The 17,080-nt window shown below is 33.9% G+C and overlaps 1 protein-coding gene across 5 annotated transcripts in view; it reads right to left on the bottom strand.

Annotated features, from left to right (window-relative positions):
* FAM227B (family with sequence similarity 227 member B) overlaps positions 1-17,080 on the bottom strand; it is a 208,475-nt gene that overhangs the window by 186,155 nt on the left and 5,240 nt on the right. For 4 of the 5 annotated variants that reach the window (XM_042942084.1, XM_042942082.1, XM_042942080.1 and 1 more), the window contains exons 3-5: positions 15,346-15,399; positions 7,052-7,283; positions 5,387-5,454 (exon numbers count right to left, since the gene is read on the bottom strand). In XM_042942084.1, the coding sequence (XP_042798018.1) occupies positions 5,387-5,454; positions 7,052-7,283; positions 15,346-15,399 (354 nt within the window). The remainder of the gene's footprint in view (positions 1-5,386; positions 5,455-7,051; positions 7,284-15,345; positions 15,400-17,080) is intronic. The other variant, XM_042942085.1, reaches the window with a different exon arrangement.

Raw genomic sequence — 17,080 nt, 5'->3', positions numbered from 1 at the left:
TGTGTATATCTCCTACCGAAGCCTAGAATGCTGTTGCTGTGCTAGATACTAGGAATACAAAGATGGTTCTTGCCCTCAAGCTAGCCATAGTTCAATAAGGGAATCAGATATGTATACAAACAAAACACAGAGGGATAAAGGGCTATAACAGAAATATAAAACTACTTATTGCCGTTTTGGTTCACTGGGAAATAGACTCTGAGGTGAAATTTAGTGTGCAGAATATCTACTGGGAGTGCCTTTGGGATCAATATCTATGGAAGACAAAGAGAGAGGCATAATTGGGAAGTTAGAGAAGTCAGCTGTAATATATGCCTAACAACCTCAAAGCACTCTAAAAAGGGCTTTAGAGCTGAAAGGGCCCATCACAGTTATCCTGCACTGGGTTGAAATAGCTAGGCCTTTCCACCTCCAACTTGATCAGTCACTGGATTTAGGTGGTTCCTGGAAGAGTATGTCTTTAGAAGAGGAAGTTCTCTGTAGGTGAAGCAAACCCCGAAAGGGGCTGACAGCTAAAGGGTGTCCCCTAAAGCACTCTTAGCAGCTAGGGCAACAGATCCTTGACAGGCAGTTTAGGTGGTGTATCTCTATGTCCCCCATTCTACTTTACACAGAGAATAAGTAGCCTGTATACATTAGTTTTTGATCATTTCCACATCCCTACTTCCTCCAGGAATAACTAAGCTTACAGGAAAATCACACACATAAACACACACATTATACAATACGTATGTCATAAAGGAAATGACAAAGGAAACAAATTTGAAAGAACGAGAGCAGATTACTAACTGAAGGAAGATGACATTATTGACATTTAAAAAAGTATGCAAAGGAGCAAAAAAAGATATTTAGGGAAAATAAAATCAATTATGATAAAAACAGACAGCTGTGTGCTTGAGAGCTACAGATATAATTAGTCAGTGAGGATGGGGTCAGATTTAGAAAGATGTTAATGTTAATCTCAAAGTCCTGGCTTTATTCTGTGGGAAGCAAAGATATACTAGAAGTTTTCAAAGAGCACAGTAACAGTAATACAGAACTAGTGTTTGATTATACAACCTAGAAAAGATATCACAAAAATATAAATAACACATGTTAAAATCCAGATAAAAAAATCCAATAAAACACATTTAGCAATAAAAATAATTTAAACTTTTGTTAGTATAATTCATCTAAAGGTCATTGCAATAGATCCTCAGAAGTTATCTGATAAAATTCAAAAGTCAGAATTTTTGAAATTCCTTTAAAAATTAAAAAAAAAAGAAATTACCAGTGTTTTCATGTTCCCACAACCTAGAATGGATTACTGTTGACATTTTAGTATTTGCCTAAGACTTTTCTTTTTAATGTTTATTTTTGAGAGAGAGAGAGAGAGACAGAGCGTGAGCAGGGGAGAGGCAGAGAGAGAGGGAGACAGAGAATCTGAAGCAGCCTCCAGGCTCTGAGCTGTCAGCACAGAGCCCGATGTAGGGCTCAAACTCATGAACTGTGAGATCATGACCTGAGCTAAAGTCAGATGCTTAACCAGGTAAGTTACCCAGGCACCCCTGCTTAACACTAATTTTTAAAATAAAATGTGAAATTTATATAATAAAGTATAAAGTTCAGATTCCCTTTTTACCATGATCTCTATAGTTCTATTCAGTGTTTCCCTTCCTTCAGATAGTCACTATTATTTTGTTGGGTTTGCATTCCTTCCATTCCATTAACAGATTTTTACCTATGTGTGTACCTATACATGAAGAATATGAACACTTCTTGTGTGTTTTTAAAATTTAAAGGAATCGTATCAACTGTACATACTATTTGGTAATTTGCTTTTTTTTTTTTAATTTAAATTCAAATTCACTAACAGTATAGTCTTGGCTTCACAAGTAGACTCAGTGATTCATCTCTTACACATAACACCCAGTGCTCATCCCAAAAGGTTCCCTCTTTAATGCCCATTACCCATTTAAAACCATCCCTCTAACCACCTCCCCTCGAGGAACCCTCAGTTTTTTCTCTATATTTAAGAATTTCTTATGGTTTACCTCCCTCTCTGTTTTAATCTTATTTTTCCTTACTTTCCTCTATGTTCATCTGTTAACTTTCTTAAATTCCACATATGAGTGAAATCATATGTTATCTGTTTTTCTCTGACTTATTTCACTTAGTATAATACTCTCTAGTTCCATCCACGTTGTTGCAAATGGCAAGATTTCATTCTTTTTCATCGCCAAGTAGTATTTCATTGTATATATATATATATACCACATCTTCTCTAAAACAAACTACTCATGAACAACAGATGTTGGCAAGGATGTGGTAAAAGGGGAACACTTTTACACTGTTGGTGGGAATGCAAACTGGTGCAGCCACTCTGGAAAACAGTATGGAGTTTCCTCAAAAATTAAAAATAGAACTACCCTATGAACTAGCAACTGCTCTATTAGGAATTTATCCAAAGGATACAAAAATACTTATATGAAAGGGCACATGCACCCCAATGTTTACAGCAGCATTATCAACAGTGGTCAAATTATGGAGAGACCCCATATGTCCATTGACTGATGAATGGGTAATTTGGTTTTTTCACTCAATATTATGTTTTGACAATCTACCCAAGTTGATATTTATGAAATCTGTTAACTTCCACACAGCAATTTCTGTCAACCTACCTAATCCCCCTGCAAAATATAAACAATAATTAAATAAAGAGAAGTTCATAGTCAACTTTTGCCAAACATCCAAAAGACAAATGATATCTAAATCTATATCTAAATCTGTATCTCTATCTATACCTAAATCTATATCTATATATCTATAAAACAAATGATATCCCAATATAACTACTATATTCTATAGTTTACAAACTAGAAAGAGAAATATAGCTAAGTAACTCATTTTCTGGGATTAGTGTAATTTTCATATGAAAACCAAAAGAAAATCATATCTTATCAAACACACATGCAAACATCCACACAAAACAATAGCGAATCCAATCCAGTAATGTAATAAAAAAGTATACCCTAAGAATATAAGAATAGAAGAAGAGAATATTAGAATATAAGAATGGCTCAACTTCTGAAAAGCTACTAATGCAATCATAGATTAAAAGTTGAAAGTAGCTTCTGCTATCATCACTGTGGATTATCTTCCTCTCTTTTCAAACCATGGAGATTCTTTTTCAAGTATTTGAGCAAGGAGATATCTATAGCTATAGCTGATCTCTATCAACATCACATACACATATCTTTAATAAACTAGGAATAAAAATAAATTTTATTGTGTAAAAAAACATTGTTATCTAAACATTTAAAATGATGCCTAATAGCAAAGTACTATCATTCTTTCTAAATTGAAGACAAGATGAGAAACCACTAACGCTATTGACTAGTATGCATATACCAAAAATAATTTCCTATATACCAACAATAACCCATTTAATAACTAATGGAAAAAAATCTCAGTGACATTAGTAATTAAAACTTAAGATACCTAAGAATAAATTTAACAGGGGATGTTTAGACTTTATATGAAGAAAATCACACAAATTTACTGATGACCTAAAACAAAATTCTTATGTTTTACTCCCTTACACAAAAATAAACATGAGATGAATTAAAGAATTAAGCACACACACACAATTATCTGTAAGAATGATACAACAGAACACAGGTGAAGGTATGTATGATCTTGTGATGAAGGAAGACTTCTTAAATATTATGGCACTAAAGGCAGAAAACTTCAATAGAAAATTATAGATCCATAAAAATATAAAAATCCTATATGACCAAAAAAAAAAACCTTCTTTGGGCTAAAAAGCTACAAAGAAAGTGGTATAAATATGTATAACACATATTACTGAAAGGGTTAACATTTTTAAAGCACAAACAGCTGTAAAAATGAAAAAAGAACAGCCCCCCAAATGGCCAAAGTTCATAAATAGGCAACTCAGAGTAATAGAAACACAAAGGCTAAGAAAAACCTGAAGTATCAACTTCATTAGTAAAACATATGCAATTGATAACATTTATGCCAATCAACTGTGCAAACATTCAAAGATATAGTATTAAATGTGGACAAGGAAATGGGTAAGGGATCAATCACAAACTCTATTGTACTACTTTTGTAGAGAAAAATTTGGCAATACATATCAAAACACTTAGGTTTTCACATTTCTTTTCCCATGCGGTTCCACTTCTGGAAATTTATCTTAAGAAAATAATCCTGGATGAGCACAATCTTTAGCTCCAAATAAGTTCAGAGCAGCTTTGTAAATAATACTGAATAATGAAAACTAACTTAAGTGTCTAACCAAAGAGCTATTACATTAGTTTATGCTTAATATGGTGAAGAAAAATATTTATTGATGAAAATTTCATAATACATTTAATACATTAATTAATTAGAAATACATTTAATGAATTAGAAATATATAATTAAAAAAAAATTTTATGTGTATTTATTTCTGAGACGGAGAGAGACGGAACATGAGTGGGGGAGGGGCAGAGAGAGAGGGAGACACAGAATCAGAAGCAGGCTCCAGGCTCTGAGATGTCGGCACAGAGCTTGACGCGGGGCTCGAACTCACAAACCATGAGATCATGACCTGAGCCGAAGTCAGTTGCTCGACCAACTGAGCCATCCAGGCACCACAAGAAATGTATAATTTAATCCAAATTTTCTGAATTATTTTTAAAATAAAAGAAAGGTGAAAGTGACAACTAGATAGTGAGATACATGTGATTTGCTGATAAATGATAGAATTACAGCGCTTATCCTTTCTATTGCTTATCTATTTCTTCTGATTCTCTAAAATGACTACCTTAATCATAATCAGGAATAAACAAAGTAATTTTGAAATTTAAAAAACAAAATTTAATGAGGTGGGTAGGCTAGTGGTGGCACTTAAAGTCTTCATGACTGTAACATTATATAATTTTAGAATGTATTTTTGAAAAGGACTAGGTTTCTAAAAGTTCATTTGAAGTCTATTATAATTCTAATCAGACACTCAAAGAGATTTAACAAAAATTGACAAAGCAATTCTAAAGGTAATAAAAAATAATTGCTAATATTTTCTAAAGGAAGAGGACTGACATGGAATCTGCACTATTATAATAGTGAAGTAGGTTATTATAAATTATTAAATAGCTGGAGGTTGTATTGTATACATTAAGTCTTCAAGTAACATAGTAATGTGAAAAATGCCAACACTCTAATACTGAGTGTAAAGAAGAATATGAGTCCACCTATTTTAAAAACCCATAAACAGATACACAGGCAATAAAAGACTAAAGGGAAATGTTAAAAATGCTATCTGTGCTTATCTAGGAAATTACAGTAATTATATTTTCTGTGAAAATATAATTTTTCAAGGAAGATGAAAACAAATCCATACCATTATCTTCTTTCTCTTATGGTGCTTCCTTAGAAATGCCTTGTATCTTTCCAATTTTCTTTTAGAACCTTTAAAAGAATGATTAGATAAAATTTAAATACTTTAAAGAAATTACATATTAAACCAGTTAATGAGATCAACTAGCTATTTTGATAAGCATAATGCTAGACACACATACCCTTAGTTGAATGTACAAATACTGTATTAGGTTTCCTTTTTTTAGAAATGTCATGTTCTAACTAATTTGTCTTTGGTACTTCCTCCTAAATCTAAAGTTTTATCTCAGTTCTTTCCCACTGAATAAGCCCATGTTTTTCAAATAGCTTAGCTACTTACATTTGGTTATTTCATGGTCACCTTAAATTCAATAAAGTACAGTACTTTGGAGCAAGGCCCAGTGAAAGATTATGGGGGACTACTTTGAAGTCAGGTAACCTAGACCTGAGTTGAAGCTCAGACATTTACATATTGAGGACAATGAGTATATATAAAATATACATAAAATATAAAATATTTTTTGAAAATGTACACCTGTGCTCACTCTCTCTCTATACCTCCCTCTATTACAGACACACATACAAGCTATATATATAGCTTATATAATTTAAAAACACTTTTAACACTAAAAATGATGAAAAATTCAGTAAGAAAATTTATTTTTTTTTCAACTTTTTTTTTTTTTTTTTGGGGGGGGACAGAGAGAGACAGAGCATGAACGGGGGAGGGGCAGAGAGAGAGGGAGACACAGAATCGGAAACAGGCTCCAGGCTCTGAGCCATCAGCCCAGAGCCTGACGCGGGGCTCGAACTCACGGACCGGGACCGCGAGATCGTGACCTGGCTGAAGTCGGACACTTAACCGACTGCGCCACCCAGGCGCCCCTCAGTAAGAAAATTTAAACTAAAACAGTAGTGAATTTAATAGTATATTAAACACATTGTCAGAATTTGACAAATCAAGATGTAAAAAAGGAGGTCAAATATCTAACATAACTAATTAAATATATTTAACACACAGAAAAGACTTTGTAAGTAAACCAATATTATCATTTTTAAGGATTGTATTATGAAAAGTTTGCCCACTAAATAAAGAATAATACAAGAATCACCATTAGTACCTAAAGCTACTCTCTAAGCATTAAGAAATACAACTAGATAAAAAAGTATTATATAAATACTGAAAAAAGGTAAAAACAATCATTACTAGCAGATATGCTCTTCATTCAGTCTGTAGTTTTTCACTACTGAATGCTGAACACTTCCTACAAGCTAACCCAGCTCATGTAGCTCACCCTACTTTGGGTTTTAGGTGTTTTTGTTCTTATGTTTTGACCCTTGCTGCCTTGCTTGTCTCTGGTACCAACACAGAGTTGATGCAACCCTGTTTTCTTGTTATTCTGCTACCTCCACTCTAGCTTAACAAAGTTCACAACTATTTTAGGCTTTGTTCTAACAACACTTCCATTAAATCCGCATGTTCATGTTCAACTAAAAATCTTGACTGAACTATGTTGAAATGAAGAAGTTTTAAAATAAAATAAATTTTATGTTTTTAGATATTTTACACCTTAGGATTTTATTCTTTATGAGAATGCACACACAGAGACAGACATGCAGACACACAAAAGTGACCATTACTTTACCATTATAAAGAAATAAAGTTTACTTGTCTCATAAATTATGCTGTTCCACTCAAATATTTTAGAGGCATGGTTTTTCAAAAGAATTGAACATTCCCTTAATCTTGACTCCATGGTAATGAGTGCATCATGTATTCGAGGGACAGTTCTCCACAGATGTGTATAAATTGACGTAAATGAACTATCTTCTTTTATTTTCTTTACAGTGTGTAACCATTTATCACTGTCTCCAAAATGGATTTCCCTTGGCCAATAATCCTGCAAAAAATGTGAATGAATACAACCTAAATCATTTTTGATGAATTTAAATAATAGAATTCAAAATCAATGAGCTAAAATTGAGACAATTCCATTGCATTATCTTTTTTTATATTACTGAAATATGATTAACATACAATGTTATGTTAGTTTCAGGTGTTGAAAATATTGCACAACACAGCATAATTTTTTATTAAATGCATTTTTTGAAACTGTGAAACAATCAAAAAGATTAGAAGTTTCAAATGTTTTACCAAAAAAATTTATTTCCTGAATCATTTGAAAATAAGTTGCTTACTTGACTGATGCCCCATCTTCCTCGAATACATTAGTGTGTATTTACTAAAAACAAAAACATTCTCCTAGATAATCAAAATATAACCATCAGTTCAGGAAATTGGCAGTCATACATTATTCCTACCTAATTCTCAGACTCTGTGCAAGTCTTATCAACTGAACCAATAATGCTGTTTATAGCAAAAGGATCTAGTTCAATGTCATGTATTACATTTAGGCTTCATAAGTCTTTAGTCTCCTTCAGTCTACAAATTCCCCAGTCTTTTTTTGATCTCTTTGTACCATAAAACCTTGGATTACAAGTAGCTTGTTTTGTGAGTGTTCCACAAGATGAGCAAAAATTTCTAATAAATTTTAACTTGATAAACAAGTGATGCCTTACAATACAAGTAGTACATGACCCTGAAAGTCACATGGTCACAAGTGAGCCAATGGTTCTTCTCTCTCTCTCTCTGTCTCACTGATTGTAGGTGATCGTCTCCTGAGCTTTGATGCTCAGTCCCAAGCTGTGGTGTTTGGCAGAAATCATTGATTTTTCAGAATGTTGGAAGGTGCCCACAACTGGCACTCATGTATTTTTTGTCACTTCAAAGCACCTATGGACAGTCCTTTGCTTTTCCATACAACAGTAAGCTTAGGAATTCTTTGCTTCTTTCTAGGTCAGGCTGCCTGCACATATAGAATATAGACCCTTTCCTCTGCTGTCTTATTACCAGTTACATTAAATATAGTATATAATAAGAGTTTATTAATATTGTACTGCAGTCAACATTTGTGCGAGCATACACAATGGCCCCCATGCAGAAAAGATTCCATTGAGTCAGTAGGTAGCAGTGATTCCATCAGTAATAGAGAAAGTTGTCCTACACAATAACCCTCCTCTCTCTCCCTCACACCAGCCAGGAAGGTTTTCAAAGTTAAGTGCAGGTTAATTCATTTATTTTTCTTTACATTTGTATTTTCTTTATTATTTTGTATTATATTACAGTATTGTAATCACTTTTATATAAATATTTTTGTGTTGTGGAATGAATCATCTGAGTTTCCATTATTTCTTATGGGGAAATTTGCTTTGATATACAAGTGCTTTGGATTACAAGCATGTTTCTGGAATGAATTATGCTCACAAACCAAGGTTCTACTGTATTTAAAACCATGAGTTCACAGTGAAACCTGGAATTCCAATTCCAAACATTCTAGTTTTCTTTCTTTCCATAGTACAATTACCACCTCCAACAGTGAAAAATCTAGTTGCCATTAACCTTGGTATATGTACTTATTTGATTGATCTTTTCAGGTAACCAATCTCTCCTCTCACTGGGAGCTTCTTTTCTATGTAGATGCCCTTTTCATCCTGCTTAGACTCTGACGTCCAATGCCAGGCTGCCAATTCTTCAGGGATACCTTCCTTACCCCTACCTGAGCTCTGACTTCTCATACCAAGCCACAGCCTACTTCCATACATCCCTGGAAAAACTCCTCATCCCCAGCCACAGGTGGATATCATCTCACTCCCTTGGACCTTAGGCATCACATGTATACCCTCCTCACCATGGTTGAATTCAGATAGCTTTCCCAGGGCCATCACAGTACATCCTTCTCCCCAGTGCCAATATGGACATCTGCCTTGTTTGGGTCCCAAAGTGGCTTCAGGACTAAATTGCTCAGGAAAGGAAAGAGAGTAAGGGAAGAAGAGAAAGGGAAATGAAGGGAAAGGAAGGAGTTTCATAATAATATTTGCAAATCTAAATACAAGATTATCTTTTAATTATAATCAACTAATAGCAAAACAAAAAAAGTTGGCCTACATTAAGAAAGGTGTATGAGTAAAAGAATGTTTTTTGCAATGGTAGAAAATCTGCAGAGAATAAACTCTTGAATGGAATTTGGGTGAGATATTCTGGGAATTTAGCTAAATGGGAATAAATATGAAGTCTGCAGATCAGGAATTATTTAAAATTTTAAATAGCTTGGTCTAATCCACTTGCTTTTTTCTTCCTTTAAAGACTTTCTGAACCCATCATACATGTCTTATTTATAAATTATGCTCTCTAATAATAGCAGGTACTTGAATAATATCTAGCTTCTAACTCTAGAAAACTTTCCTACAGGTATCTATGTCCCTCTACCATTTTAGGAAAAAGAATACACTCAGATACCTAAGTGCCATCTCTCAACTCCTACATATTGTATCTTAAACAAGACACAACCACCTGGAGAAGTTTCCTGCATTAAAATTTGGGTCTTATGTATCAAAAAGTACAAAGACTTTGGAAGAATAAGATATAATCACAGGATGCAATTCTTGGAAACAAACATTGTCAAGTCAGAATGACAGCCACATTTGAAAACACAGTCCCTAGGGGTCATGTGTTGCTATTGTTAGGGGAGATTTGGGAGAGAGGAGAGACTAAAATGGAAATGCATTTGCCAGATTTTACAATATACACAAACCTTAATGAAAAATGTATCCTTATGCCAGACTTGAGATATCACAATCCTTGTTCCCAAGATATTGAAGTATATTATGAGGTGAATAAAGTATTCCGTAATCCTATAAGCCTGATATAAGATTCTGTCTTCTGTACTTTCCCAAGGTAATCAGGGGATTGACTGATGTCCCAAAGACATTAACATGAGTAAGGTGATGCATAACTAAGCCCTGATTTTTCACTGGCTTCTTCGTGGCTGCATGATTAAATGGATACCAGATGGTGATCTTGTGGCAGATCATACTTGCCTTTCCCCCTCTTTCATTTCATTTTTCATACTTTCATTTATTATTCCTTTCATATTCCTATCATTATTTCCTTCATACTTTCATTTATTATTCCTTTCTATTTTTCCTTCAACCACCTGCTCCTTGAATAGAGTATCATCTGAAAGTAAATTTTGTGGCCAGTCCTAGGGAAGGTAAACTGGAGTCAACTAGCAGCCAACAGGCAGAAGAGCAGCCAGGCAAAAATGATGTCGTTACTGGCAGAGAGAAAATCAACACTACTAGGGTTTAAGCATCCGGAGTCCACAGTGATTATATTAATTTAAAAACAAATGTATTCCAATTCCAAAGAGACAAAAGAATTGGACTGGAAATTTCTGTTCCCTAAAGAGTTAAATTCTCCATTATAGCACTATAGTCTTCAGTGATAACTTCAGGAAGACATTTATCTTATTTAAAACGTCAGTGAAGCAAGAATCGGCTATGTGCTTCATATGTTTAGTTACTGCAATTAAACTTTGGCAGTGGCAGAGGCACAGAATATGACATACTGGTACACAACTAGAGATGGAGCCTAGTAGCTAGACAGAAGGGCTCTCTTGAAGTTTGAAAAGAGATTTTGTTTACTGAACATATGATTAGTTCTTCACCCATGTCCTAAGCCCTAAAAAAAAGTGCTGAGGTTTCCAAAAATGAGTAAAAACTATGAAGAATGACCAGGGTTAGAAGAATTGACTTTTAACTCTTCTTTCCTTAAGCTTTAAAAAAAGAATGAATGGATGGATGGATGAATAAACAGACAAACAGATAAATAAATAGGTTGTTCCCTAAAGAAAGACAATGGGATTGAAATAATTATTCCATCATAAAGTACCTTTGATCTTCTGAGAAAAATCACAGTAGGGATCTGAGTACCCTCTAGGTATGGATTATAAGTGTAGCAGACTTGTTAATGAAAATTGATACAGACATAAAGTACTCCTAAATAAAAGTCACATGAAAGCAGAAAAACAGGACGCAGAGTAAGAAATAAACATCAGTGAAGATCAAATGTGATGTGTAAATAAGGAAAGAATTCAAACCAACTCTTGAGTACCTAAAGAACTGAAAAGGACTAAAAAAGTGAAACACTAAAGGGAAACAGTGCAGAAGGAGGGGGATGTAAATTCCATGATGGCAAGGAGTATTCTGTTTTTTGTTCATTGTTGTATTTCCAGGGTCCAGAACGATACCTGGCATCTGGTAGGTAGTGGATAAAAATCATTAATGAATGAATGAACAGGATAAGTCAAAGAATTGATAGTAATGCAACACTAGTGGAACAAGAGGCTGTTATAAAAACAGAATACAAAAATATTTTTATAAAAATAAAAATAGAAACAGAATGGTGATGGAGTAAAGGGGAAAGAAGCAGGAAGAGAATGTGGGAATTGATCAAATAGATAAATGAGAAATGACCGAAGGTAAAAAAAGTACACAGAACTAGAACAAGAAATAGGAAGAGGGGAAAGACAGGAGTAGAAGGTACAAAATATTAAAATTACAAAAGAAAAATAAAAATGGTAGGAATCGGCCAAAATGAGACATCTTTAGAAGATGTGATGAAAGATAAGTGATAAGACATGAGAAACTAACAGCTAACATGTAGGTTCCAGGTACTGGTCTGCTGCTAGCTAGGAGTGGAGCTGGGATCTGAACACAGGCAATCTGACACCAGAGTCTCTGTCCTTAACCACTACACCACTATGCAGATACACACCTTTGCTTTTATATTTTAGAGGGAAATTAATAGATAGGCTTTCCAGGAGGCCATAAGCAGTTTAGAATATATTTTAATTTCTATTTTGTTTTATTCATTTGCTTGTTTATCATATGCTTCAATTCTAAAAAAAAAAAAAGCAGTTCCATGAAGGCAGGGATCTTTGCCTCTTTTTATTCACTAGTATATTCTAATTGTAATAGGCACTCAAAAATATTTCTTAAATGAATTTGAGGAAGTTATTACTTTCTTATGATTGCCTATAAGACAAAAGTTTTGTCCAGCAAATAAGAAATTAAATATCCAGTCATTTTATTCCTGGATGCTTTCAAATATTCAATAGTATGGCAATGCATAGACATAGTCATGTCTTGAAAAAAAATAACTACAGATTACAAGTATTTGGTTGGGAAATCGAGACAACAAGAACAACTTTACAGATAAATCCATAAGTGATAAAACAGTACAAATAGATATACGTTACTTTATCAAATGCCATATGATAAAAATTGAAAGCTACCAATATAAACGCTGGCCTTTGGATACAAGGACAGTGCTTCGTACATGCCATTAATAAAACATTTGCTTTGATTTTTATTTTATTCTATCTTTGGTAAAGGGCTGGCATAAACCTGTCATCTTGATTTGATTAGTATTCTTTTTTTTTTTTTTTTACATTTATTTATTTTTGAGAGATAGAGAGAGACAGAACACAAGTGGGGGAAGGCCAGAGATAGAAGGAGACACAAAATCCAAAGCAGGCTCCAGGCTCTGAACTGTCAGCACAGAGTCCAATGCGGGGCTTGAACTCACAAACTGTGAGATCATGACCTGACCCGAAGTCGGACGCTTAACCGACTGAGCCACCCAGGCACCCCTGATTAGCATTATTCTTAATTTAAGCAGAGTGATTATGCATTTTCCAACTCAAGTAATTAGAAATTTTCATCTGAAATCATAGATCTTTAAGCATATATGATGGTATAGTCCAAATATCTCCATAATTATTTGCTGATTTTGGTTTAACTATAATCCTTTCTCCCTTGGCATTAAAAAGACCCCAAACATTGTGATTAGGCTATAGCACGTTTCCATCATTATTTAAATCGAAATACAGTAAAACCTTGGCTTGTGAGTAACTTGTTCTGTGAGTGTTCCACAAGATGAGCAGACATTTCTAATAAATTTTAACTTGATAAATGAGCGATGTCTTGCAATATGAGTAGTACATGACCCCGAACGTCACATGATCACAACTGAGCCTATGGTTCTTCCATCTCTCTCTCTTTCTTTCTCTCTCTCTCTCTCTCTCTCACTGTGGAATTGTGGGTGATTGTCTCCCATGCTTGGATTGCTCAGTCTCAGGTTGTGGTATCTGGCAGAAATCAGTGATTTTTCAGAATGTTGGAAGGTGCCCACAACTGGCACTAGTATATTTTTGTCACTTCAAAGCACCTTTGGACAGTCCTTTGCTTTTCCATACAAAAGTAAGCTTAGGAATGCTTTGCTTCTTTCTAGGTCAGGCTGCCTGCAGATATAGATCCTTTCCTCTGCCTTATTGCCTCTTACATTGAATTCAGTACATGAGAAGAATTCAATACTGTACTATAGTCAACACCCGTGCAAGTGTATACAATGGCCCTTGTACAGAAAAAGGTTGAAAAGAAAGGTGGTAAGAAGGAGGTGATTCCAGTATAAATTAAGGAAATCATGGAGAAGTATGAACAAGGTACATGAGTAGCTGAAGTTGCACAATTTTAGAAGTCTACATCTGCATCTCGGCTGCAGAGGAAGAGGAGAAACAGGTGGAGGAATCCCTCACTTCAAATGAGATTAGGGAGATGTGTAAATGTGGGAAACAGTGCAAAATTTTGTAGAAAAGCACCAGCCAAATAAGGTTGTAGCAGTGCAAGTGATGAATCTGTTTAATGACAATGCAATGTCACATTTCTGCAAAATCCTCAAAAGGAGACAAAATCAAGTGTCGTTGGATAGGTTCTTTGTTAAAGTTGCACAAAAAGAAAAAGATGCCATTGAGACAATAGATAGCAGTGATTCCGTTAGTGATAGTGAAGGCTGTCCTACACAATAACCCTCCTCTCTTGTCTCCCTTACACTAGCCACAAAGGTTTTCTAAGGTAAGTGCAAGTTAATTTGCTTATTTTTCTTTATACTTTGTATTTTTTATTATCTTGTATTATATTACAGTATTGTAATCATTTTTATATGAGTATTTCAGGTTGTGGAAAGAATCATCTGAGTTTCCATTATTTCTTATGGCAAAATTTGCTCTGATATACAAGTGCTTTGGCTTATAAGCATGTTTTCAGAGTGAATTATGCTTGCAAACCAAGGTTTTACTGTAGTTGCAAAAAGTTTGTGCTAATAATAGTTTAAAATATTTGGCTCTGCTACAGTGACTGAAATAAACTCTTGGAAACTAGGAATATCTTCATATTCTATTTGCTCCTAAAGGGAATTCAGTGATTTTCTAAAACATTTAAAAAAAAACTTATTTAAACAAAGAATTGAAAATAGATGTTAAAAATATAGGTATTTTTGCAATTCTATTCTCAACAGTTTAGTTGCAAATTTAGTATAGCAAATTCTGTTTATAAATAGGTACAAATTATTCAGTCCAAATTACTCAAAGTATGTACACACCTCATTTTAAAAAGTCTCCTTTCTCTCTGTTTTCCACACTAACATCTTTATCCTAGTCCTTGACACTCTCCAATGCAAAACAAACCTGATTTTCAGACTCACGAGTAAACAGACCCAAGGGAAAACTTGTAGCAAGCCCAATAACTCCAGAAGTCAGTACTTAAATGTTAACAATGGAAACAGGAGCTTTCAACATGAAAACACAGTTTTGAATATTTCACCCTGATTCAACAATCAAAGAAACTGATACACCACCCCTGCAAATTACCTGTGAGTCTAAACTGTGGTACATGGATAAATGAGGGAAGTACGAATAATTATCAGATATTCTTTAAGGTGTAAATGTTCAAAACAAACATATTAGCAAAATTATATAGAAACGTTTGTATCATCCTTCTGATGGGATACAGATCTAAAATTTTCTCAAAGTCAAAAAGAGAATAGAATATTGACAAGGCTACAAGATAGAGCCTACTGAAAGGAGATAAATATTTATAAGTATTTCCCACATTGAAATGTAGTTTTTTTGAATTTCTATTCTCAGTCTTTTCTTAAGCCTTCCATATCTTCACAACTGATGTTTTAAAAGATGTAATGGCACATGAAATAGATGTACTACTTACCCAATTTTGAAACTTTAAGAATTCTTCAATGTTCATTGGAGGTTTATGCATTTTCTAACGAAGTAAAATCAACATTGCTAATTAATGTAAATATTGCTAACTAACAAACTCAACATAAATTAACACTGTTTATGATGTTTACACATAATTTGCTTAAATAAATGATACTCCTGGACTTAAGTTATAATTTTCAGAGCCATAAGGCATTGTAAAATATTCACTTTGTAAAGTCCCTGCACTTTGAAAAGGAACAGAGATCAATGTTTAAATTCTGAGCCTCCAAACCAAATTCTGTAAAAGGCTTCCTTCTTATATATTGCTTCTAGGGAAAAAAACTCCACACTAATCCTGTTGAATGTCCTAATTTCAAATTCCTACAAGAGTTCCAAGATATTTTGGGCTATGTTGGATGGTGTCTACAATAAATCCAAAGCCAAAAATATATTAACTTGCCTCTCTTGCTGATGAAGTATTTAATAAAAGGCCATATTAGTGACATGGTGAAAGTAACTTAAATGTTTGGATATTTCCATGTAATAAGTAATAGTCCGATTTTATTAGTAGTTTCCTCATAAGTTGAAAACATATTCTTTCACTAGACAAATTAATTTTAATCAGGACCACATCTTGTTCTTCTTTGCCTTAGAGACTGTACACATTCTTACTTCTGCTTGGAAGGCTCCCTGTTCCAAACCTTCTCTGTCCAATCCCTTCTTGACCTTATTTTAAATATCAAATTAAAAGTCACTTGTTCTAGGAAGTCCTCCTTGTTCCCCAAAAGATTCTCTTCAGTAACACATAGTAGATTTGTATCTATATGAGGATAGAAACTATGGTATAAGTCACTGCTGAATTGTCAAAATTTCATACGATGATTCACTCAGGATTAGTACACAATAAGTACTTGCAATGTGTATAAATTAATGAATAAATGAGTAAATAGATATCAGAAAAATGGGTATTTATTCAGAACAATAATATGACCATTTCTAGAGAATGAAAAACCCATTAGAAGAAGGCAAAAATAAGAGGAATTCAGAATATCCTAATACAATATCCTAATGGTCTGATGATGGCATGTCTGAAAAGATTGCAGCACATTTTAATTTACCGTAACATATTTCACATATATAAAATGATAAAGATTACAAAATCACCATAGTTTTGTAAAAATAGCTACACTTTTGAGGTTTAAGAGAATATTTCATTCTCTAATACTGTTTGAAATATGGTGAATATAAACTAATACATAACAGATAATAAATAACAAAATAAAAGGTATATGTGACAATCGTTACAAAAAGAAGCGTTCAGAAGCAAAGCTGCATTGAGCTGTCACAAAAATTTAGTGGAAAACATGGGACTCTAGATTGAGAAGGGTAAGAAATAAGAGAGATGGTACGCACAGAATGCTTAGAGACAAAAAAAAATGTTAGGGATACAATATCTTCAGAGAGAGTGAATGTAGTAGTCATCTAGAAGAAAGCTATCAGTATATTTTGAAATGTATGAAATATAAAGAAGCTAATTAGAACAACTTAAATGTTGCCTTTTTCTTATAATGGCTATCAAACCACTTCTAGTACAAAGCACTAAAAAAATCCCCATATTTCTGTTTTAAAAATTCTTTTTTTTTTAATTTATTTTGAGAGAGACATAGAGAGCAAGCAGGGGAGGGGCAGAGAGAGAGAGAGGCAGAATCCCAAGCAGGCTCCACACTGTTAGCACAGAGCCT

The sequence above is a fragment of the Panthera leo genome, chromosome B3 (genome assembly GCF_018350215.1).
Source record: "Panthera leo isolate Ple1 chromosome B3, P.leo_Ple1_pat1.1, whole genome shotgun sequence".
Taxonomy (NCBI): Eukaryota; Metazoa; Chordata; class Mammalia; order Carnivora; family Felidae; genus Panthera; species Panthera leo.
Note: the sequence above shows the minus strand (reverse complement) of the source record. Positions and strands in the feature narration are given on the sequence as shown.